The sequence below is a fragment of the Oncorhynchus mykiss genome, chromosome 30 (assembly GCF_057628025.1).
Source record: "Oncorhynchus mykiss isolate SJ-2025 chromosome 30, ASM5762802v1, whole genome shotgun sequence".
NCBI lineage: Eukaryota > Metazoa > Chordata > Actinopteri > Salmoniformes > Salmonidae > Oncorhynchus > Oncorhynchus mykiss.
In genome coordinates, this window is record NC_143051.1 from 22,046,570 (window position 1) to 22,069,259 (window position 22,690).

A 22,690-nucleotide genomic window follows, 5' to 3' on the forward strand; every position below is an offset into this window, starting at 1 on the left:
TTTGCAAGGAGGAATGGGAAAAAATTTCAGTCTCTCGATGTGCAAAACTGATAGAGACATACCCCAAGCGACTTACAGCTGTAATCGCAGCAAAAGGTGGCACTACAAAGTATTAACTTCAGGGGGCTGAATAATTTTGCACGCCCAATTTTTCAGTTTTTGATTTGTTAAAAAAGTTTGAAATATCCAATAAATGTCGTTCCACTTCATGATTGTGTCCCACTTGTTGATGATTCTTCACAAAAAAATACAGTTTTATATCTTTATGTTTGAAGCCTGAAATGTGGCAAAAGGTCACAAAGTTTGTATGTATATCCTGTACATGTGACAAATAAACATAGATTATATTTGATATATTATGTGTTTACCAGAGACGGTAATGTGAAGAACATAACCTACACCAAAGTCAAATTAGTACAGTATATTTATGTTAGGCCGTGTCCAAATTCTATAATTCTCCGGTAAAATGCCCTGCTTTTATTTAGTCACACTCACAACCATCAGCTATTTTCTGTCATTGGCTCACCATTAACTTGTAAATAATGATTTTGTTGTGAGTTTATTTTCCTGTTATAATGAAGACAAATGAACTAAAGTGAAGACGTTGTCAGCTATATGATATGATCATGATTTGAACTGGTTTGTCAGCTAACTTAAACATTAGCTAGCTAGCTAACAAGCTAGAAACTAACCAAACACGGTTAAGAAAGTTGTTTTAGTTGCGTGGTTTGCTAGATTGACATATACTAAATTCATTTTAAACAGGTGGGGTGTTAAAATACACTAGTTATGCTATTTTGGACCACCAGGCTGCTGATGTCATACAACCTGTAGTTTTTGTGTTTATACTTTTTATGGAGTAGAGTAGTATAGTAGAGGCCTGAGGGCACATATGTTGTCAAATCTGTTTTGAATGTATTAATGCTTAAAAAATGTATAACTGTCTTAATTTAGCTGGACCCCAGGAATAAATACAAATATCCATAAATATACAAATACAAAAACCCCATAATGACAAGGCAAATATAGTCTTTTAGAATTTTTTGCAAATGGATTAATAACAAAAAACGGAAATAAAACATTTACATTATTATTCAGACCCTTTACTCAGTACTTGTTGAAGCACCTTTGGCAGCGATTACAGCCTCAAGTCTTCTTCGGTATGACGCAACAAGCTTGGCACACCTGTATTTGGGGAGTTTCTCCCATTCTTCTCTGCAGATCCTCTCAAGCTCTGTCAGGTTGGATGGTGAGTGTCGCTGCACAGCTATTTTCAGGTCTCTCCAGGGATGTTCAATCGGGTTCAAGTCCGGGCTCTATCTGGGCCACTCGAGGATATTCAGAGACTTGTCCCGAAGCCACCTCTGCTTTGTCTTGGCTGTGTGCTTAGGGTTGTTGTCCTGTTGGAAGATTAACCTTCGCCCCAATGTCTGAGGTCCTGAGCGCTCTGGAGCAGGTTTTCATCAAGGATCTCTCTGTACTTTTCTCTGTTCATCTTTCCCCCCATCCTGACTAGTCTCCCAGTCCCTGCCCCTGAAAAACATCCCAATAGCATGCTGCTGCCACCACGTTTCACCTTAGGAATGCTGCCAGGTTTCCTCTAGATGTGACGCTTGGCATTCAGGCCAAAGAGTTCAATAATGGTTTATCACACCAGAGAACCTTGTTTCTCCTGGTCTGAGAGTTATTTAGGTTGCTTCCATCTGGCCACTCTACCATAAAGGCCTGATTGGTGGAGTGCTGAAGAGATGCTTGTCCTTCTGGAAGGTTATTCCATCTCCACAGAGGAACTCTGTCAGTGTGATCATTGGGTTTCTTGGTCACCTCCCTGACCAAGGCCCTTCTCTCCTGATTGTCCAGTTTGGCCGGGCGGCCAGCTCTGGCAAGAGTCTTGGTGGTTCTAAACTTCTATTTTAGAATGATGGAGGTCACTGTGTTCTTCAAGACCTTCAATGCTGCAGAAATGTTTTGGTACACTTCCCCAGATCTGTTCCTCGACACAATACTGTCTCAGAGCTCTACGGACAATTCCTTTGACCTCATGGCTTGGTTTTTGCTCTGATGTGCACACACAGGTGTGTGCCTTTCCAAATGATGTCCAATCAATTGCATTTACCACAGGTGGACTCCAATCAAGTTGTAGAAACAGGATGCATCGGAACTCAATTTCAAGTCATGTAGCAAAGGGTCTGAATAATTACGTAAATGAGGTATTTCTGTTTTTTATTTTTAATACATTCGCAAACATTTCTAAAAACTTGTTTTTGCTTTGTCATTATGGGGTATTGAGTGTAGATTGATTTTGATTTAATCAATTTTAGAATAAGGCTGTAACGTAATAAAATGTGGAAAAGGTCAAAGTGTGTGAATACTTTCCGAATGCACTGCATGGTACTCACCATTTGTATACTGGACTTGTTTTGTGTTACAGTTTTACACTTCTAATTAAATCTACCAAAGATATCTCTGGCCTGGTTCTTGAAAGATGTAGTGTTTAAGAGTACATGCTACTGTACTAAAAAAGCGCTCAATGGTAGCAATACTTTAGTGAGGACAGCACAAGAGGGTATGTTCCATGTTTAATTTCAAAATAATTGATGGCAACAAAAAAAAAAAATGAAAATATTGACATACATATCAAACACTCATGGTCTCTGTACAAAGAAATATACATGCAAAAGTAAATAAACAAATCATGTGAAATAAAACCATTTAACATCATAATACATATGTATAAAATAGGATGAGATGGGACAAAAAAAAGAAACAGGAAAACAATACATTACACATTCTCATGTTTCAACCTTTGTACAACTTCACAAAAATGGATGAATAAATACATTAAAAGGACATTCATTGTATGGAACTGTACATCTGACAATGGGCCTCTCTCTCTTTCCCTTCACCTCTCCCCCAGCATCCCTCTCTCTCATCTAGAAAGAAATAAGACAGTTTTGCATGTTCCTAACAGATAAATCAATATACTTCCCTAACAGCAGGGACTGGACACTGGGCCTCTTCTGAGAGACTGGTAGAAAAGAAACAAATCAAAAATCAACTACATCGATTTAGCCATAAGTTTAATGTAGAGTGCGACGCCAGAAGATTAGGTTACCTAGGAAGTGATAACCATATAACCATAATGTCTTATGGAGACACTCAAAATGGCCACCAGTCCAACCATTATGGCTTCATTGACCTGAATTGGGAGGGCTGTTCTCCTCATTCTAATTCTATGGTGATAAGTTAACACCCCAATAGGGTTATAGGTCAAATAAAGAGGACTACCATTAGTAGCTTGCAGTACCAAGTACATGTTTTTATCTCCATTTATTACATGTACAACAGATGCCTTCATAAATAGTTGCATAAAATGTTAAAACTGCAACAATGCACATGATAAGAATGGGGGAAACATAACATCCAGTGAGTGAGTTTATAGTATTCTGTCTTCCTCCTCCTCCTCATTCACATTCCATCTGATTGGCTATATCTGCTGCCACTCAGGCTCGGTCGCACAATTGGCAAACCACTACATTTAATTTGCAGGATTTTTTAGTCTCGCCTCCAAGAACATCCTCAAAAGCAGGCGGCCAGTTTGAAACGGGAGGGACAGAAGGCAGTTAGAGTCTATTTACAAAGTAAGGCTTAAACATCTTAAATCTGCGCAACACAATTTTTGTTTAAGTAAAAGCAAAAACAAATAAATGTCTGTTTTGAAGACAATGCAGCAGTCAGCAGAATCTCTATAGTTACTTGCAACGTGGTGGTCGTCATGGTTTTTTAGATTAAGTATGTAAGCGCAGCAATCGAAAACCTCTGATTGGACATAAAACTGTCTCAATAAAGTGGAGGAGCTCAGTCATTGGATGAGTCCTCTCCAGACTCTAAAGTAGCGTAGCGACTTTCCACTGCCGAGCATTTTCTTCAATCTTCTTGGTTTTTTTCAAATACATTTTTGAAAAGTTGTGAACAATGTTCTCTCTATACATTGGTTCTTTAATAAAGGGGGTGTCCCAACAGTCTGAGTCATTTTTTGTAAAAGCACAAAAACAAAACCTCTCTTTCTCCATCTCTGGCAACAAGAGGGAAGGGATGGTTGCTATGTGTACTAACACCATCTTCCTTAGCAAATCTCCTCTGAAAGCTCAGTTTGTTTGTTCAGGGATAAATTCCTTAGCAAATCTCCTCTGAAAGCTCAGTTTGTTTGTTCAGGGATAAAATCCTCCACACGATAAAGATCGATCAAGAGGCTTTCTGTTGATCGATTGACTCTCAGTAAGATAGAGGAAAAATAAGTTAATTTTGAGTGTAAACCAGCAAGCAGCAGTAGACTGGCGATGACATTATGTCACCCTTGTTTTGATTGGATGATAACTCAATGTGTGTTCTCTCGGGGAAAAGTGATTGGCTAAGGACCTCTACGCCTACAGGCATCAGGTTTTGATTGGTTGAAGGACCACAGGATGTTTTATTTTAAACCACAACATATCTGAAAGAGAATGAGATCAGCGAATTTCCTTTAATTTTCTTTGAGATGTCCAGTCCCAAATCAATCTCTAGACCCTACCCTTCTAGTCACTTAATGTAGATCTGAAAGGATTGGATAGGTCTAAGCAATATGGTTATATCTATACCGTCTTCACCTTGTCCTCTGATATGATAGGTGGAAATAATATTACTCCCACCTATCCAATCCTCTAAGATCTACACAAGCAACTAGTGGGTGGGAAGCTAGGACCCCATTTGGGACTGGACCAGAGGAGGCTGGTGGGAAGAGCCATAGAATGACAGGCTCATTGTAATGTCTGAAATGGAATCAATGAAACAGAGTCAAACATGTTATTTCCATGTGTTTGATGTGTTTATTACCATTGAATTGATTCCATTCCAGGCATTACAATGATTCCGTCTTCCGAAAGCTCCTCCCACCAGCCTCCTCTGAACTGGACGTTCTCTCATTCCAGCCAGGGTTAGGGTGGTTGGGAGTGGGAGGGGGCATCTCTCTCCAACCCTCGCTCAGGCCCGTGGCTGTAACCGGCTCTGTAGGAAGCTCTGTACCCCTCCGATGGGCTTGGTGTCTGTCTGGTGCTTCCTTCTGTCTATGAACAGCACCAGGCGAGATGTGTCCAGACACCCCCCCTCCACCCTACCCTGGCCGTCTGCTAACCCGGCCTGGCCCTGAACCCAGGACTCCTGCAGACACAGCCCAGCCGGAGGCCTCCTTGCAGGGTCAGCCCTCAGCAGCAGGCAGACGAACTCCCGGGCCCCCTGGGTGACGCCCTGGAAGTAATGGTGGGGGAAGCTGAAGTCTAGCCGGCAGATGTTCAGACACGTCTCCTCCACGCTCTCGTCAAGGAAGGGAGATGCCCCGCTCAGGAGGACGTAGGTCACAACCCCAAGGCTCCAGAGGTCAGAGGTCAGGGCGGCGGGCTCCCCCACGACCAGCTCAGGGGAGGCAAACTCGGGGCTACCCAGGAGAGGGTGAACGTAGTGGGCACTGTTGAGCTGGATGGCGTCCCCGAAGTCGGTCAGTTTGACCACGGGCTGGCCGGAAGAGGTGTGGGACACCAACAGGTTCTCAGGCTGGAGGAAGAGAGGGAGAAAGAGGAGGAAGGAGAAGGAGGGAGGTGGAGAGCGATATGGGGGAGGAGACAGAGTATAAATAGGAGGTATAAAAAAGAGAGAAAGGGAAAGAGAGTGAGAGAAAAGAGAGGGGAGAGAGAATAAATAGGAGCTATAGAAGTGAGAGAGAGAGAGAGAGAGAGGAAGATGAGGACGACAACAGTACCTTTAAGTCCAGATGGGCTATCCTACAGTTGTGTAGGTAATGTAAAGCTTCTAGGATGTTCCGTAGGTAGCCGGCCACTTTCTCCTCAGTCAGATTCCCCCAGCTCACAATGTAGTCTAGGAGACGACCCTGATCAACCCTGCAGAGAGGTCGAGGCACGTACACAGGTCCAGGTTTAGATGGCAGCAGATTTGTGAGAATGTTAAATGTTACTGTGTGTGTAACTCACATCTCCATGACCAGTGCGTAGCTGCTGGGGGTCTCGTACGTGTCCAGCAGTGTGACCAGGTGTGTGTGTTGTAGTCGCTGTAGCAGGCTGAGCTCCTGGGTCACCTGGTCTCTCTTCATCAGCTTCTTATTGACCAGCTTGACCGCCACCGTGTGTTTGGTCGACTTGTGTTCGCAACGCTTGACCACAGAGAACCGGCCTCTGTGTAGAGAGTAAGTACAGTAGGGTAAACAGACACACACACACACACACACACACACACACACACACACACAGCTAGGAGTGATAGGAGGAGAGATGTGTAATGTACCTGCCCAGCTCTGCCACCTCAGTGTAGTGGGACTCAAAGTTGTCCTTCCAGCTCACCCTGACCCCATCACTGGACACAACTACACAGACAGGGGGAATAGTCAAATACAGGGAAAGAGGGAGAGGAGTTTGTGTGAAAATTAAACAGAAGCATGCGAGTGTGGGATTACACTAGAGTACTGTGGGAATATGTTTGTGCAAATGTGTGTGTGTTTGTATGGTGTCTCACCTAGCACTCGGAGGCTGGCTGATGATGTCACAGAGCCCAGGTCGTTAGCGGCAACGCAGGTGTAAACACCGTCGTCCTCCGAAGACACGCCTACTATCCTCAGGGTCGCCTCACCAGTCTCACTGTCACACACACACACGTATTCATTTTAACAGCCAATAACCTTACTGTTTCACTGTCACATTACACATTTATTTGAATATGATAATACAACACCTTCAGAAAGTAGTCACACCCCTAGACCTTTTCCACATTTTGTTGTGTTACAGCCTGAATTTAAATTGAGGTTGTGTCACTATCCCGTAATAACGCATAATGTCAAAGTAGAATGTTATGTTTTTAGAACTTTAGAACCCCTTTGTTATGGCAAACCTCAATAAGTTCAGGATTAAAACATTTACTAAACAAGTCACATAATACACTGCATGGACTCTGTGTGCAATAATAGTGTTTATGTCACACCCTGACCATAGTTTGCTTTGTATGTTTCTATGTTTTGGTTGGTCAGGGTGTGATCTGAGTGGGCATTCTATGTTGTGTGTCTAGTTTGTCTATTTCTATGTTTGGCCTGATATGGTTCTCAATCAGAGGCAGGTGTTAGTCATTGTCTCTCATTGGGAACCATATTTAGGTAGCCTGTTTTGTGTTGGGTTTTGTCTCCTGTGTCAGTGTTTGTACCACACGGGACTGTTTCGTTTTTTTTTCACATTTCTTGTTTTGTAGTTGATTCATGTATAGTTTCATTATTAAAGAACCATGAATTATAACCACGCTGCGTTTTGGTCCCGCCTCTCCTTCCCAGGAAGAATCCCGTTACAGTTTAACATGATTTTTTAATCACTACCTCTTCTCTTAACCCCATGCATACAATTATCTGTAAGGTCAATATTGTGTAGAAACTATTCGCAAATACACTTCATGGCCAAAAGTATGTGGATACATGCTCGTCGAACATGGAGTTGGTTCCCCCTGCTATAACAGCCTCCATTCTTCTGGGAATGCTTTCCATTAGATGTGCAGGCCAGTGAAATTCTTCCAAACCAATCTCAACAAATAATTTCTGTATGGACCTCGCATTGTGCACTATGGCATTGTCATGCTGAAACAGGAAAGGGCCTTCTCCAAACTGTTCACACGAAGTTGGAAGCACAGAATCGTCTAGAATGTCATTGTATGCTTCCCCCCTGCCGGAACCATGAAAAACAGCCTCAGACCATTATTCTTCCTCCACCAAACTTTACAGTTGGCACTATGCATTGGGGCAGGTAGAGTTCTCCTGGCATCCGCCAAATCCAGGTTAGTCTGACGGACTGCCAGATGATGGTGAAGCGTGATTCATCACTCCAGAGAACGCATTTCCACTGCTCTAGAGTCCAATGGCGCTGAGCTTTACACCACTCCAGCCGACGCTTGGCATTGCGCATGGGGATCTTAGGCTTGTGTGTAGCTGCTCGGCCATGGAAACCCATTTCATGAAGCTCCCAACGAACAGTTATTGTGCCGACGTTGCTTCCAGAGGCAGTTTGGAACTCGGTAGTGAGTGTTGCAACCAAGGACAGACGATTTTTACGGACCACACGCTTCTGCACTCGGCAGTCTCGTTCTGTGAGCTTGTGTGGCCTACCACTTCGTGGCTGAGCCGTTGTTGCTCCTAGACATTTCCACTTCACAATAACAGCACTTACAGTTGACCGGGACAGCTCTAGCAGGGCAGAAATTTGCTGAAGTGACTGGTTGGAAAGGTGGCATCCTATGACGGTGTTGTTCTCACCCTGGTGTTGTTCTCACGACCGTGGCTATTTGCATTTCGAAATGCTCCTAATGAACCATACATGGTCAAAAGTGTCAGAGATTGAGTACAACCAAAAGGTTAAATTTGGCTCAGTTGTGGTTTGACTAGTAAAAATAAAACCGTATCTACAAAGAGAGGACCATTACGACCATTCAAGTTGCCTTAGCAACGGCAAACATACTTCAAATGAGTTTTGTACACTGTTCTGCAGAATGAACGAGTCGTGCGTTCCACCTGTCCACCACATTCAGAAGCATTTTTTCACCTGAACATTAAGAGTGGAAGCCTTCTCTGTTCACATAGTTGAACTCGTTTTGGGATGGTGCTTTTATGGCGATGGGGGTGCCGTCTATTGATCCGTTGTGTGTGTGTGTCTTTGTGTGTGTATATGTGTGCTTTGTGTGTATGTGTCTCTCTCTGCATCTGTAGCCAATGCCGTGTGTGTGCATGTATGTGTTCCCCTGTGTGTGTGTACCTGTAGCCGAGTGTATGTACAGTATGTGTGCCTCTGTGTATGTGTCTCTCTCCCCCTCTCTCTCCACCTGTAGGCGATGCTGTGGTGTCCGTTGTTGTTCAGGATGGTCTGGTCAGGTCCCCTCCAGGTGACAGTAGCTTTGGGTCGGCCACACACCTTACACCTCAGAGTCACACTCTCCCCGTTGTCACACGTCACCTCACTCAGGGGGACCAGGAACTCCGGTGAGACTAAGGGTCAAATGACATCATCACTGAGCAGCTGAGAGGGCTAGGGAATGTGTCATAGTGAGAGCATATCATGTATTTACATCATTTTCTGCTCAGCATCTGTAGATTGTTAGTGGTGATTTTTCCTCGTTCTTTGATTATTATTTGGTACAGTACAATTAACTGTATTATTCCTAAGTGTATTGGACACAGTCAATACACTGCTGAATATCTGTATATCCATTCTGCTGTATTGAGACTAGACATTAACAGACAATAGAGGACTTACCATCATAGATGTAGTTGGGGTTTAGAAGCTGAAAAAACAAGACAGAAAACAGGATGTCAGATGTCAAAGAAGAACACTTTGCGTAGATCTGAAATGATTGGACGGGGAGGGGGCATTGCTGGTTCCCATTGGTTGTTTACTAGCAATGCAGTAACATTGGCACCACTTAGCTCTCTGATAGGTGTAAGCAATATGGTGAAATTCCACTTAGCCTAGCCGACCCTCTCACTTCCACACACGCACCTAGTCATTACGGGTAGGGGCTAGTGGTCAATAATCATTGGACAAAAGGATTGATAATAACTTACCTTTACAGAAACCTTATTGGATCCATCTCTAGACTTCCTGTAACCGTTTTCCAGCTTGCCCTCTTTCTTTCCCTCCTCTTTCCTCTCAGACTTCTTGCGGATGCGCAGGGTGGTGTGCCAGGATGAGGACTTCCTGTTTACACAAATAGGGTCTGTTGAAACGTATATGATGTACAGTATGATATAACACTAATCAATTACATATCTCATTATATCACACAATCCGTAGTTTTAGGCTAACAATATCTTGTGGTGTCACACTAAAATCTTTCCCCGTATACTGTACATTTGCCATAGTCTCTTACTTGATGGTTCCGTCTGGGCAGTCGGGGATGATGGCGGAGGTGTGTCCAAGAACGAAACCGGGGATCCAGCCCTCGGCAGCAGGGCCCTGTTCGGTAGCGGCCCGGAACACCAGGAACATGTTCTGTTGGTTAGAGGCCAGGATCTGGACCACCTCTCCCTGGGACACACTGATCTCATCTTCCTTCAGGGCCACGTAGTCCTGGGTCACCAACATGGTCGACATACTACTGCTGCTGCTGCTTTCACTCTGTGGAGAGGGGGGAATTATGGAAGGTTTGTAAGTATATTGAATAACTTGCAAGAAAATCCCTCCCACACACAAGTCAGTCCTCCACGATTCCATGCACCTCATTAGTAACAGGACAAACACACTGATTCGATCATGACATCCCAAACAACACACGGGCAAATCCATGGTAACAGAGTGATGCTGAGAAATGAGAGAAAAAACGTTGCATCTGCACTGTTCTTCAAGTTAATGTGTTTTGTAAAAATGTCCTTGGAAATAGTTCAAAGTAGTCCTCTTGTACATAGTTGTATGGTTTGTTTAGCTTTGCAGTCATTGGTTTTTGTTTGACATACATTTTAAAGGGAAAAATCTCAGCATCACTCTTACCATGGCATTGCCCACACACAAACACTCCTCACACACGCCGCTGTTTAGGTAGAGGAAAGAGGAAAAAGGGAAGTACCATTTGATTAAAGCACTTTCTACAATCAATCGTTCAGTCATGTGAGTGTTGTTGTTAACCATCCATTTTCTAGTTTCACACACTGCTTCCAGAAAGGTTCATACACCTCCATGAGAGACAAAGAGAGAGAGTTGGAAAAGGGATTGGCACCACATTCTTCAGAGAACAAGTTAATCAGGTAGAGTGAAGAGGAAGAGAGGTACACACTCAGGTGTTAAAGGACGGATGACTTTCAGTTTCAGTCGTCTTTGCTCTTTCGCTCCGACGAGAAGAGTTAGAGAGAAGTAATCAAGAAGTAATCACGCTTTGTCAAGAGTTAAAAATAGCAGAAATGAGAGTCGTTGTTAAAGCTTGAAGCTTTATAAAAGCCTTGTTAGAAAAAACAATTGTAGAAAGTCAGGATAATTAAGTAGAGCTGTTAGACATACATGCGGTTCGTAGTAGTAGTAGTAGTGTACCACTAGTAGCAGAGTACTAGTAGTATAGTACTACTAGTAGCAGAGTAGTAGTAGTAGAGTACTACTAGTAGCAGAGTAGTAGTAGTAGAGTACAACTATTAGCAGGATAGTAGTAGTATTAGAGTACTACTAATAGTATAGTAGTAGTAGTATTAGTAGTAGAGTACTACTAATAGTGTAGTAGTAGTAGTAAAGTACTACTAATAGTGTAGTAGTAGTAGTAGTAAAGTACCACTAATAGTGTAGTAGTAGTAGCGGTAGAGTACTACTAATAGTATAATAGTAGTAGTAAAGTACTACTAATAGTGTAGTAGCAGAAGCGGTAGAGCACTACTAATAGTATAATAGTAGTAGTAAAGTACTACTAATAGTGTAGTAGTAGTAGCGGTAGAGTACTACTAATAGTATAATAGTAGTAGTAAAGTACCACTAATAGTGTAGTAGCAGTAGCGGTAGAGTACTACTAATAGTATAATAGTAGTAGTAAAGTACTACTAATAGTGTAGTAGTAGTAGCGGTAGAGTACTACTAATAGTATAATAGTAGTAGTAAAGTACTACTAATAGTGTAGTAGCAGTAGCGGTAGAGTACTACTAATAGTATAATAGTAGTAGTAAAGTACTACTAATAGTGTAGTAGCAGTAGCGGTAGAGTACTACTAATAGTGTAGTAGCAGTAGCGGTAGAGTACTACTAATAGTATAATAGTAGTAGTAGTAGTAGTAGTAGTAGTAGTAAAGTACTACTAATAGTGTAGTAGCAGTAGCGGTAGAGTACTACTAATAGTATAATAGTAGTAGTAGTAGTAGTAGTAGTAGTAAAGTACTACTAATAGTGTAGTAGCAGTAGCGGTAGAGTACTACTAATAGTATAATAGTAGTAGTAGTAGTAGTAAAGTACTACTAATAGTGTAGTAGCAGTAGCGGTGGAGTACTACTAATAGTATAATAGTAGTAGTAGTAGTAGTAGTAGTAGTAGTAGTAGTAAAGTACTACTAATAGTGTAGTAGCAGTAGCGGTAGAGTACTACTAATAGTATAATAGTAGTAGTAGTAGTAGTAGTAGTAGTAGTAAAGTACTACTAATAGTGTAGTAGCAGTAGCGGTAGAGTACTACTAATAGTATAATAGTAGTAGTAAAGTACTACTAATAGTGTAGTAGCAGTAGTGGTAGAGTACTACTAATAGTATAATAGTAGTAGTAGTAGTAGTAGTAGTAGTAAAGTACCACTAATAGTGTAGTAGCAGTAGAGTACTACTAATAGTATAATAGTAGTAGTAGTAGTAGTAAAGTACCACTAATAGTGTAGTAGCAGTAGCGGTAGAGTACTACTAATAGTATAATAGTAGTAGTAGTAGTAAAGTACCACTAATAGTGTAGTAGCAGTAGCGGTAGAGTACTACTAATAGTATAATAGTAGTAGTAGTAGTAAAGTACCACTAATAATGTAGTAGCAATAGCGGTAGAGTACTACTAATAGTGTAGTAGCAGTAGCGGTAGAGTACTACTAATAGTATAATAGTAGTAGTAGTAGTAGTAGTAGTAAAGTACCACTAATAGTGTAGTAGCAGTAGCGGTAGAGTACTACTAATAGTATAATAGTAGTAGTAGTAGTAGTAGTAGTAAAGTACCACTAATAGTGTAGTAGCAGTAGCGGTAGAGTACTACTAATAGTATAATAGTAGTAGTAGTAGTAGTAGTAGTAAAGTACCACTAATAGTGTAGTAGCAGTAGCGGTAGAGTACTACTTGAAGTGCAGTTAAAGCTTGGTTAGAGCTGTGCGTTGAAGAATAGTCTAACAGGCTTGTCGATTCTTTGGAGACATACAAGAAGTGCGCAGGAGTACAACAATTAGTAGTAGTTGTTGTAGTAGTGAAGTACTACTAGTTGTAAAATAGTAGTAGAACATGTTGTAGCAGAGCCACCTCCAGTGGGATGCAGCAGGTCACAGGAAGACAGGACAGGACACGTCTCCCGTGGGTGCTGGGTTAGTCAACCAGGAGCAATAGCAGAACTAGGCCGCCCTGAAGCCTGGGCAGCGGGTACATCTCTTACCCCATTGCTCTGGGTGGACTGGATGGACTGCTCACTGGTCGATGAGCACGTACTCATGCGGTCTGCCTCCTTGCTGTGGGTGGAGTGTCTGTGGGACCCGGTCCCTGACTGAGATGAGATCTGGCCCGTGTTTTGGTTCTGCCTCCCCAGGGTATCCACTGCCTCCCCTGGGAAGGTGAAGGAGCCAGGCCGGCTGGCTGGAGAACCAGGCATAGAGCTCCAGAAGGAACCAGAGCCAGACTTCAGGCCAGGGCTGGGGGGGGGAGGGAGGAGCGCATCCTTCCCGAAGGCTGGGGTGGCCATGGGGGAGGCCATGGGGGAGATGGTGCCCGGCCGAGGCTTGGTGGGGGTGGAGAGAGCCACAGGTACAGGGAGGGGGGCCACACTGGCCCGGGGGATAGGGGAGACAGAATGGGGCTGGTCGTTTGAGGCCAAGATGGGGCGCTTGACATGGGGGCTTCCCCCCTGGACCCTCACCCCATGTTGGGCCTCCCTGGTCTCCCTCACCCCCCCTGCTGGAGCCAGGTCCTGCGGGTCCACTGGGACAGAGGGAGGGAGCGAGGGAGGAGGGGGGAGACGAGGGGAGGAACCTGAATCAGAAGTGAGCAACACTGAGTAGAGGGAGGGAAATGTCTTAACCAAGGAATTTCAACACACACACACACACAGACACACACACTCCCTCGGTAATACTGGGAGAGCCTCAGCCTACCTGACATCTTGTTGGGGCCATCTGAGTCTGTGGCCCCAGGGTTGTGTGGGTGTCTTAAGGGCTGGGGCAGGCGGGAGGGCTGGGGGATCCTGGAGGGCCTCCTGGATGAGCCAGCTCCACCCTGGGGAGCACCTCCAACAAGGGGACTACCAACAGCGAGGGGCCCACTTCCACCGAGCGGCCCAGATAGATGCACACCCTGTAGAGCTCCAACAGGGGCCAAACTGGGCATGACGCTCCCCACTGACGGAGCTCCGCCGCTGGGTAGACATGGTCCGTCGCTAGACCCTACATGGTTCCTCTGGTACTCTGTAGGGGAGGTCAGAGCTGGAAAGAGAAAGAGAGAGTGAGAAAGTGAGGGAGAGAGATTTAAAAAAATATATTAACCTTATTTTGGTAACATCACAACATTCCAAAATCGTGTACTGTTGAAAAAGCTCAGCTAAAAGTGTGTGTGTACCATTGAGGAAGTTGCGTTGGCTCTCCAGTATCTGGCTGATCTGAAGGGTCCAGACCTGCCGGACACCCAGGTGGGAGGAGTGGAGGACAAAGGATTCTATGCTGCTATTGGTCACCCGAGACGTCAACACAAACTTACAGGGGTCACCGTCCACACTGTCCTCCAACCCGAGACAACTGACCTGGAGGGGGAGAGAAAGTTTCCAAACTTACATTGTCTTTTGATGCATTCAAAATTCATTTTGAGTTGTCTTGGTGTTTAGGAAGTTTATACACATTTCCGTCATACGATGTAGAGACGATACCTTGATGCTCTTCTTATATAGGAAGCCAGGCATGGAGAAACCTCTCTTCTTGTCCAGTGGTTCACTGAAGATGACGACCTGTTCGAAGAGGAAGACCCTTCTCTCCCTCATCCTTCCTACTCCCTCCTCGGGGTCTGATACCATGAAGGTATCCTGAAGCAGCAGACGACCTTGGGCCACAATCTTACCCTAAAGGGGGAGGAAGAAAAGAAAGAAGATAATGGAAAAAAGTGAGGAGAAAAACATTGAAAGAGACGAATAAAGGAAGAGGTAAGAAGGCAGATCCAGGAAGAAGGAAAGAAAATCACACGAGTTGATCAATTCGTTCGGTCGATTGATCTGACAATCAATTGATCCGTTTTTAAATGTAAATATCTATTTTCTGTCAGGGTTGTCTTACGTCAAATCCTTGGAGTCGCCCCACGTTCATCATATCGTTGCATCTCTTTGGTACGATGCACATGATCTCCACTCCTTTCTGAAGGGAACACACACATTGAATGGGTCAAAACAAACACAGTTAAGGAAATACAATATAGTCTAAAAATATAGATTTTTTAAATGAAAACATTAGAGAAAAGTCCGTTCCTCACCTCCAACTCAACTGAATCCAACCCTGCCTTTTTAGAGAATTTGAGGAAGTCCTACAAACAAAACGAGACAAAGTTAATTGGATATTACAAAACTGTGACTTGTGCGAAACATAATGATTACCCAATGATAAGACAACATGTTAGAGTAAGGTAGCAAACTGATTTGATACTGGCCCCCTGGTACAGCTAAGAAAATGAATGTTTTGCACCCCCTGCTGGACAATTAAGAACATGATTTGTACAGTGATTATTTCTGTCCTACACAGGATCACAAGACGATGATGAGAACACACAGAGACTCACCCCAACCCCAACCCACACCCCCACCCACACCCTACCTTGAGCAGTAGTTGGTACTTCATGATTCTCTGGACGGGTTTGATGAGGAGGTCAGTGATCTGGAGACGGTGACCTAGACGTTGTTTCAGGTCTTCGAAGTAGGTGTCGATGTACTCTGATACGATGAGCTCGGACTTAGGCTTGTTCTGACAGTACACTACGTACATGTGGAGCCTCCGCTCCTGGAGACAGAACACATAAGGGTTAGGGTACAGTAGATATACTCGATTCAGACCCCTTGACTTTTTCCACATTGCTACATTAAAGCCTTGTTCTAAAATTGATTACAAGTTTCCCTCATCAATCTACACACAATACCCCATAATGACACAATACACCCCCCCCCCCCCCCCCCGCCCAGATATATGACATTTCCATAAGTATTCAGACCCTTTCCTCAGTACTTTGTTGAAGCACCTTTGGGATTTGCGATTACAGTCTTCTTGGGTATGACGCTCCAAGCTTGGCACACCTGTATTTAGGGAGTTTCTCCCATTCTTCTCTGCAGATCCTCTCAAGCTTTGTTAGGTTGGATGGGGAGCGTCGCTGCACAGCTATTTTCAGGCCTCTAGAGAGATGTTTGATAGTGTTCAAGTCCTGGCTCTGTGCTGCCACCGCCATGCTTCACAGTAAAGATGGTGACAAGTTTCCTCCAGACGTGACTCTTGGCATTCAGCCCAAAGAGTTCCATATTGGTTTCATCAGACCAGAGAGTCTTGTTTCTCATGGTCTGAGAGTCTCTAGGTGCCTTTTGGCAAACTCCAAGCGGGCTGTCATGTGCCTTTTACTGAAGAGTGGCTTCCGTCTGGCCACTCTACCATAAAGGCCTGATTGGTAGAGTGCTGCAGAGATGATTGTCCTTCTGGAAGGTTCTCCCATCTCCAAAGAGGAACTCTGGAGCCCTGTCAGAACCATTGGGTTCTTGGTCACCTACCTGGCCAAGGCCCTTCTCCCCGAGATGGTCAGTTTGGCCTGGCGGCCAGCTCTAGGAAGAGTCTTGGTGGTTCCAAAATTCTTCCATTTAAGAATGATGGAGGCCACTATATTCTTGGGGAACTTCAATGCTGCAGACATTTTTTGGTACACTTCCCCAGATCTGTGCCTCAACACAATCCTGTTTCGGAGCTCTACAGACAATTCCTTTGACCTCATGGCTTGGTTTTTGCTCTGACATGCTCTGTTAACTGTGGGATCTTATATAGACAAGTGTGTGTTTTTCCAAATCATGTCCAATCAATTGAATTTACCACAGGTGGACTGTAATCAAGTTGTAGAAACATCTCAAGGATGCTCAATGGAAAGGATGCACCTGAGCTCAAAGTCGAGTCTCATAGCAAAGGGTCTGAATACTTATGTAAATAATGCATTTCAGTTTATTTTTATTTTTAATACATTTGCAAAAATTTCAAAAAACCTGTTTTCGCTTTGTCATTATGGGGTATTGTGTGTAGATTGATGAGAAAATGTTTTATTTTATACATTTTAGAATAAGGCTGTAACGTAACAATGTGGAAAAAGTCAAGGGGTCTGAATACTTTCCAATTGCACTGTATATACACACTCACACAGCAACAGTCAGTCACTCACATGTTTGACGAACAGCGGCCCAAGTCGGTCAGGGTCTTCCAGACACTTCTCTAACTCTCCCATGAAGAAACTGCAGAGAGAAAGAGAGAGAGAGGGTTAGCAAGGCGTATCCATATGTTGTGTGTGTGTTCGTATGTGTGATTGTGTGTGTGTGTGTGTGCGTAATTGTGTGTGTGTGTGTGCGTGCGTGCATGCGTAATTGTGTGTGTGTGTGTGTGTATGCCCGTGTGTGTCGTACTCTCTGTGCCAGTCGTAGATCTGGTGGATGTTTCCAAAGACGATCTTGTCTTTCCCCTTCATATCATCTGGTACCCCTTCCTCCTTCATCCGCGTCATATAGCCCTGAAACACACAGTCAGGGTTGCATAATCAAACCATCACACACACACTCTAACATCAACTAACACGAGAGGAAGAGGAAGTGAGGTCAGAGGGAGGGAGGAATTGATGCGTTTTGACTTACCCCCACCACCACGCCCAGGTCTCTGACGTAGTCCCTCTCAGTCTCCACCAGTTCCAACAACACATAACTACAGAGAGACAGAGACAGTGAGAGAGAGAGAGACAGCGAGAGAGAGAGAGCGAGAGAGCGAGAGAGAGAGAGCGAGAGAGAGAGACAGCGAGAGAGAGACAGCGAGAGAGACAGAGAGAGCGAGAGAGAGACAGAGAGAGAGAGAGAGAGAGAGAGCGAGGAAGCCCAATAGCCATCATCACTGTTACATCCTCAGAAAGCATGAGCTCCTGAGTTGGGAAGATCTTGTGCAATACAGCGACGCATGTCTTGTATTCAAGATCCTAAATGGCCTGGCTCCCCCTCCACTCAGTATTTTTGTTCAACAGAAAACCCAAACATATGGCAGCAGATCCACAAGGTCTGCCATGAGAGGTGACTGTATCGTTCCCTTAAGGAAAAGCACCTTTAGTAAATCTGCTTTCTCTGTGAGAGCTTCTCATGTCTGGAATACACTGCCATCAGACACACATAACTGCACCACACATCACACTTTCACAAAATGCATGAAGACATGGCTAAAGGTCAATCAGATTTGTGAACATGGTCCCTAGCTGTGTGTTGCCGCTTTCCATGTTGTCTGTTGTCTGTAGCTTGTGAGGTGTGGAAACACTTTGTTACTTTTATGAATTTTGTCTTGCTGCTTTTTGTTTTATGTTGCTCTGTCTGTATGCTACGTCTTGCTTGTCCTATGTTGCTCTGTCTGTATGCTACGTCTTGCTTGTCCTATGTTGCTCTGTCTGTATGCTACGTCTTGCTTGTCCTATGTTGCTCTGTCTGTATGCTACGTCTTGCTTGTCCTATGTTGCTCTGTCTGTATGCTACGTCTTGCTTGTCCTATGTTGCTCTGTCTGTATGCTACGTCTTGCTTGTCCTATGTTGCTCTGTCTGTATGCTACGTCTTGCTTGTCCTATGTTGGTCTGTCTGTATGCTACGTCTTGCTTGTCCTATGTTGCTCTGTCTGTATGCTACGTCTTGCTTGTCCTATGTTGCTCTGTCTGTATGCTACGTCTTGCTTGTCCTATGTTGCTCTGTCTGTATGCTACGTCTTGCTTGTCCTATGTTGCTCTGTCTGTATGCTACGTTTTGCTTGTCCTATGTTGCTATTGTCTATATTGTAATTGTTTTTAATAACATGCCCAGGGACTGCGGTTGAAAATTAGCCGGCTGGCTAAAACCGGCACTTTTACTGAAACGTTGATTAATGTGCACTGTCCCTGTAAAAATAAAATAAACTCAACTCACTCAACAGAGAGAGACAAACACAGAGAGAGAGAGAGACAAAGAGAGAGAGACGAGATTGTATCAAAGTATAAAAGGGAGTTCCAGTGTATGGTGTCCATAGTAGGACAGCTTCAGTCAAATCCTACTGAGACGGAGATTGCCCTAATATGGACACTGTAACAGTGAGCGAGAGAGAGTGAGTGACAGAAAGTGAGAAATATTGCTAGTGTGCCACATTGGAAACAATTGGAATCGCTTTAACGTGCTATCCCCTTGGTTGTACTCAGATAGATTCATCTGGGGGGAAAAGATGCACTATCAATCCAGTACGTACTGTCGTCTCTTGAGGAAGCCAGTCTTGCGCTCCTCCATCTCATCGATGGGAGAGGAGGATGAAAGAAGGGAGTTGTCGGAAGGGTTGAAGGAGGGAGAGCTGCTATCCCTCTGTTCTACTGAGAGAGAGCTGGGACGGTCCTCTAAAGCCTGGAGAGAGAGAAGAGGGACGGAGAACGAGGTAGATTGTAAACCAGATGACGCCTCTGCGTGTGTGTGCGTGTGAGAGAGAGAGTGTCCTCACCATCTTGCTCTTGACCAGTTCCTCGATGGCGCTCACCAGCTCTGCTGCACTGGGTGTCTCAGAACTGGACGGACGGACGGACAGACGAGAGGAGCTCTGGACAGGGATGGGGGGTTAGGAGAGAACTGTTACAACACGCCATTCAGCAGAGTCTTACTACCTGATCTGGCTAAAGGTTTAATTTCCTACCAATTCCTGTCATCTAGAAAACAATCAAGCAAGCTTTAAAACAATTAACTGATGAATTAATACATACATTAACTGATCCTATCAATTACCCAGAAACCAAATCTGTCCAGAATAACATTATTGGTTCTTCCTAATTTAACCCTCTCTTGTAGAAAGCCCTCTTTTAAGGGAGAACATCAAAACATTTCATGTAGAGACACACTGCAAACACTGATCCAGGTGACTACTGAAAAAGAGACAATGAAAGAAAACAGTGTTTTTTCTGAACAGATCCCAAAATATTCCTGAGGCATACATTGAATGGCAGGTAAAATGTTTCCAGCCAGCTATATGTTGGTGACGACTAAGTTGGATTATTGGTTTGTATAAGATGATGTCATCTCGCTTAGTCTACCTTACACAGTGTTACTGTTCGTGTTGTATTTTGATCCTCTGCTCTTAATGAATGATCCAATGTTGATCAAAACAAGAAATCGGTTCTAATATGAAGTTAAAATTAAGAAGTGTAAAGTGAATCTATGACAAAAAAAAGAAGGGAAATACACTACATGACCAAAAGCATGTGGACACCTGCTCATCGAACATCTCATTCCAAAATCATGGGCATTAATATGGAGTTGGTCCCCCCCATTGCTGCTATAACAGGCGGCTCCACTCTTCTGGGAAGGCTTTCCACTAGATGTTGGAACATTGCTGAGGGGACTTGTTTCCATTCAACCACAAGACCATTAGGGAGGTCGGGCACTGATGTTGGGCGATTAGGCCTGGCTCGCAGTCGGAGTTCCAATTCATCCCAAAGGTTGAGGTCAGTCATCGTGTGCTTCCAGAGGCAGTTTGTAACACGGTAGTGAGTGTTGCAACCGAGGACAGGTGATTTTTACGTGCTTCAGCACTTGGCGGTCCCATTCTGTGAGCTTGTGTGGCCTACCACTTTGTGGCTGAGCCATTGTTGCTCCTAGATGTTTCCACTGCATAACAGCACTTACAGTTGACTGGGGCAGCTCTAGCAGGGTAGAAATTTGACGAACTGACTTGTTGGAAAGGTGGCATCCTATGACGATGCCACGTTGAAAGTCACTTAGCTTTTCATTAAAGCCATTCTACTGCCAATGTTTGTCTATGGAGATTGCATGGCTGTATGCTCGATTTTATATACCTGCCAGCAACGGGAATGGCTGAAATAGCCGAATCCACTCATTTGAAGGGGTGTCCACATACTTTTGTATATAGTATAGTCTCCAATGAGTTTCCTAAGAGGTAAATCCATGGTATTGAAAAATAAGAGAAGATAAGAGGTTACAGGTGTGAAAGTGAAAAAGGGAGTCAGAAAAAAGAAAAAACAAGAGGAAATAATAAATTAGGAGAATGGGAATAGTTCCATTTTCTGATGAATGTTCTGATGTATATAGAGAGTGTATGAGATATCTATATAATAAAGACATTTTTAAAAGTGAATGATGAAATATGAACGGTTTAATAAAGGACTGCATTTAGAAAAGAGAAGGTGTATAATGACTGTATGAGACATTGAAGCAGTAAGGCGGTACAGTAGTGTATGAGAGTCTCTCACCCTTGCTGTGCTGTCTCCAGACTGTGCTGTGCCCCACTAAGGGTCTGTGTGTGGTGGGGTGTTGGGCTGTACCCTCTGGGCGCGCCAGGGCTTACAGTAGGTGCCAATTAATAACATGGTGCAATGAGGTTAACGCACACAGGGGAGGGGTGAGGACAGGTGAGGGGGGTGAGGGAGGAGGAGGGAGTTCTGAATCATCCTCATTTTAGCACGACTTTGTTCGTTTGACAAGTGTTCCGAACGCAAGATGTTGCTCTTAGGCACAGATCTAGGATCAGCTTTCCCCAAATTCGATCCTGAAGCGAATAGTGTGAGAGAACGCAAAGTTGACCTTAGATCAGCCTCTAGAGATTTCTACCTGCTCTGTTCTGCATGTGTCTCCGAGTTATTCTGAGGGTGCTATCACACAGCAAACGGACGAGTAACCAGGCAACGAGGCAAAAAATACTTAAAATGCATAATCAAAACTTAGACTTGTTTGGTGAAAGCCGTATATTGAAGGAACCGGGCAGGTGATGAAAAATGTCAAATAATCCAAACTAAAAAGAAAGATGAAGAGGGGGAGTAATTCTATAGTTGGATAAAGCACTGCAGAAACTAAGAGAGAGAGAGCAAGTTTAGGTGTAGAAGAGAGCCAGAGAGAGCGTAAGGTAGGCAGACTACAAGAGCTCTGGAGAGAGACGTTTGGAAGTGTCCTTTGCCTCAGAGAGAAAAATAATAGAAGACAGGGAACAGACGTCAACATTCTACATCCGTTGTCATTCAACTGACTTTCATAAGAAGAACCGAAAGAAAAACAGCAACTAAGTCTACAGTTACTGAGAGGGGGGAAAAGAGAGAGAGAACTCAAGTATTGAGGGAAGAGAAAAGGAGGGAGAGAGATGGAAGGATTGATTCAGGAGATGGAGAGGTATGGAAACTGAGACAAAGCAAAGACAGGACATAAATCAAGGTAATGCTACAGCATGGTAAACAGTAAACAGACAGCAAACCAACGATACAGTCGGAAACAAAAACAAACAAAAAGAGAAACAAATTAGTGTCAGAGAAAAACTCTGCTGACCCCAGGACGGGAACAGTAACTGATGCATTTCATTGGATTTCTATTTGAATAGGAGCTTCAATGTTTCATAAGGAATTGAAATCTAGGCCTGCATTCCCAAAGTGTCTCAGAGTAGGAGTGCTGATCTAGGATCAGATTTGACTTTCATCATATTGAATGATCCTAAATCAGCACTCGTACTACTCTAAGATGCTTTGTGAATACAGGCCCTGCTCAGCAGGAAGTGAATACAGGCCCTGTTCAGCAGGAAGTGAATACAGGCCCTGTTCAGCAAGAAGTGAATACAGCCCCTGCTCAGCAAGAAGTGAATACAGGCCCTGTTCAGCAGGAAGTGAATACAGCCCCTGCTCAGCAGGAAGTGAGAAGAAAACTGACTAAAATGAATGTAATGTTTGTCTGTAGAATATAATCACAAAATAA

The 22,690-nt window shown here is 43.8% G+C and overlaps 1 protein-coding gene across 11 annotated transcripts in view; it reads right to left on the reverse strand.

Moving 5' to 3' along the window:
- Window positions 1–2,566: 2,566 nt before the first annotated feature.
- The window catches only part of LOC110489404 (triple functional domain protein), a 123,828-nt gene continuing 103,704 nt past the window's right edge, over window positions 2,567–22,690 (reverse strand). For 5 of the 11 annotated variants that reach the window (XM_036970828.2, XM_036970827.2, XM_036970826.2 and 2 more), the window contains 21 exons: window positions 19,449–19,544; window positions 19,206–19,354; window positions 17,599–17,665; window positions 17,374–17,477; window positions 17,136–17,205; window positions 15,548–15,730; window positions 15,210–15,260; window positions 15,017–15,094; window positions 14,617–14,805; window positions 14,313–14,493; window positions 13,853–14,179; window positions 13,141–13,730; window positions 9,937–10,184; window positions 9,632–9,764; window positions 9,324–9,351; window positions 8,893–9,055; window positions 6,559–6,680; window positions 6,331–6,409; window positions 6,021–6,221; window positions 5,792–5,930; window positions 2,567–5,586 (listed from right to left, as the gene is read on the reverse strand). In XM_036970828.2, the coding sequence (XP_036826723.2) occupies window positions 5,020–5,586; window positions 5,792–5,930; window positions 6,021–6,221; window positions 6,331–6,409; window positions 6,559–6,680; window positions 8,893–9,055; window positions 9,324–9,351; window positions 9,632–9,764; window positions 9,937–10,184; window positions 13,141–13,730; window positions 13,853–14,179; window positions 14,313–14,493; window positions 14,617–14,805; window positions 15,017–15,094; window positions 15,210–15,260; window positions 15,548–15,730; window positions 17,136–17,205; window positions 17,374–17,477; window positions 17,599–17,665; window positions 19,206–19,354; window positions 19,449–19,544 (3,765 nt within the window). In that variant the 3' untranslated portion in view covers window positions 2,567–5,019. Of the gene's footprint in view, window positions 5,587–5,791; window positions 5,931–6,020; window positions 6,222–6,330; window positions 6,410–6,558; window positions 6,681–8,892; window positions 9,056–9,323; window positions 9,352–9,631; window positions 9,765–9,936; window positions 10,185–13,140; window positions 13,731–13,852; window positions 14,180–14,312; window positions 14,494–14,616; window positions 14,806–15,016; window positions 15,095–15,209; window positions 15,261–15,547; window positions 15,731–17,135; window positions 17,206–17,373; window positions 17,478–17,598; window positions 17,666–19,205; window positions 19,355–19,448; window positions 19,545–21,207; window positions 22,166–22,690 lie in introns of those variants that run through there. The other 6 variants (XM_090227823.1, XM_090227822.1, XR_016493554.1 and 3 more) reach the window with 5 other exon arrangements.